The 1900-nt window shown below is 50.5% G+C and overlaps 1 protein-coding gene across 1 annotated transcript in view; it reads left to right on the plus strand.

The window, feature by feature from the left end:
• Window positions 1–1039: 1039 nt before the first annotated feature.
• Window positions 1040–1900, plus strand: part of LOC107124888 (zinc finger protein 135-like) — a gene marked incomplete at its 5' end in the record, with an annotated part of 12779 nt that continues 11918 nt past the window's right edge. The window contains one exon of the mRNA XM_015428390.1: window positions 1040–1166. Within this exon, the coding sequence (XP_015283876.1) occupies window positions 1040–1166 (127 nt within the window). The remainder of the gene's footprint in view (window positions 1167–1900) is intronic.

A 1900-nucleotide genomic window follows, 5' to 3' on the forward strand; every position in this document is an offset into this window, starting at 1 on the left:
CTCTGTCCTGTAAGCAGCACACTTCGTAGTAGAAGAAAAGAATAACCTTTATCTGAAGACAGTAACTCATCCTGCTATTAATCGTAATCTATGTTATTCCCTAGGCTTCCTGGTTTTTTATTTGTGGAAGACTTTCAGTGATGTCCTTCAATTCCTTTTGTAAGAACATTAGAACATAAGAAGAGCCCTGCTGGATCAGACCAATAGTCCATCTACTCCAGCATCCTGTCCCACACAGTGGCCAACCAGTTCCTTTGGCAGGCCAACAACAGGGCCTAGAGGCCGAGGTCTTCCCCTGATGTGGCCTCCTGGCTCTGGGATTCAGAAGATTAGTGACGTGAACATGGAGGTTCCCCTCAGCCACCATGGCTAGTAGCCGCTGATGGACTTATCCTCCACGAATCTCTCTAACCCCCTTTGAAAGCTGTTTGTTCCTGTGGCCATCACTACAACCTCTGGCAGTGAATTCCACATTTTAATCACTCTCTGTGTAAAGTAGCATTCCCTTTTGTCCATCCGGTTCCTGACACCCATTTTCCTCACATGCGTGTTTTCCTCATATGTGTTGGAACCAGTGCCAGAAATGGCATCGGGGGAGGGGACAGAGAAGTATCTGGGGAAGCTTCATTTGGAGTGGCACAGCAGATGATAGGGACACAATTAAGCGTCCCTCTTCCTCCTGCCACTCCTGTGCTGACCAATGCTCCCTCTAAGCTGCGTGGCCTAGCAGATGATAGGGACAAAATTAAGCGGCCCTCTTCCTCCGGCCACTCCTGTGCTGACTGTCCCTCCCCCTTTGGTGCCGCTCTTTGTTTAATAAAACTGCCGTTGGGCCTTCCTTCCACACATTCCCACGTAACTCGTAGTTTTCAGCAGACAACTGGGAAAACACTCTGCAGCTGCTCAAACACACGCTTCTCTTTTCCTGTACTTCATTTGGAAGTTCGAGGCGGGGCGCCCGCGATGGGTTTGTCGCCGAAAGACCTGAGGACCTTGTTTTCTTTCCTTCCTTTCTGAACGGGGTTCTCTGGGGTTTTAGGAGCCAGTGGCCTTTGAGGAGGTGGCTGTCCAATTCACCGAGGGGGAGTGGGCTCTCCTGGACCCCTACCAGAAAGCCTTGTACCGGGATGTGATGCAGGAGAACTATGAAAATGTCACCTCCGTGGGTAAGAATTACCTTTCCTTTGGGTTTTACGGGCGGGGGCCTGTCTCAGCGCACCTAACTCGTTCTTACCTGGCACTGGGGCTTGGATATCTCACGCCGCAAAAGGAAATTCCACGCATGGTGGTTGACCTGGGCTTGTGAAACTTATTAGAACAAAAAATAGGTAGCGCTTTGAGTTAATACACTACACAGATTGTTGCGTATAGGTAATATTTGCAGATTTGTTCTGATATATTACCGCACTTACATGATATTGTTAACAACATGTATTTGGATATCTGAAACTATTGTACGAAATGGGTGTACTGATGCTTGTTAAAAACTAATAAAGTATTAATTATAAAAAAAGATAGTTTCAGGGGACAGTAGCTGTGTTGGTCTCCAGTAGAACACCCAGATTCGAGTCCAGTAGCACTAGGGCTGTCAAGTCCCCCCGGGGGGCGGATAATCCCCCGCTTTGGAGGCCCGATTTCCGCCGCCGCAGAATCCAGCCCCGGGGGGAACCCCACGTCAGCCGGATGTGATGTGATGACGCCAGGCATGCTGGGGGCGGGGCCACAGCCATCTGAGGGGGAAACATAGAGTTTTCCCCTCAATTTGGAGGCCCGATTTCCGCCGCCGCAGAATCCAGCCCCGGGGGGAACCCCACGTCAGCCGGATGTGATGTGATGACGCCAGGCATGCTGGGGGCGGGGCCACAGCCATCTGAGGGGGAAACATAGAGTTTTCCCCTCA

The sequence above is a fragment of the Gekko japonicus genome, unplaced genomic scaffold (genome assembly GCF_001447785.1).
Source record: "Gekko japonicus isolate JY-2015 unplaced genomic scaffold, Gekko_japonicus_V1.1 scaffold6576, whole genome shotgun sequence".
Classification (NCBI taxonomy): domain Eukaryota; kingdom Metazoa; phylum Chordata; class Lepidosauria; order Squamata; family Gekkonidae; genus Gekko; species Gekko japonicus.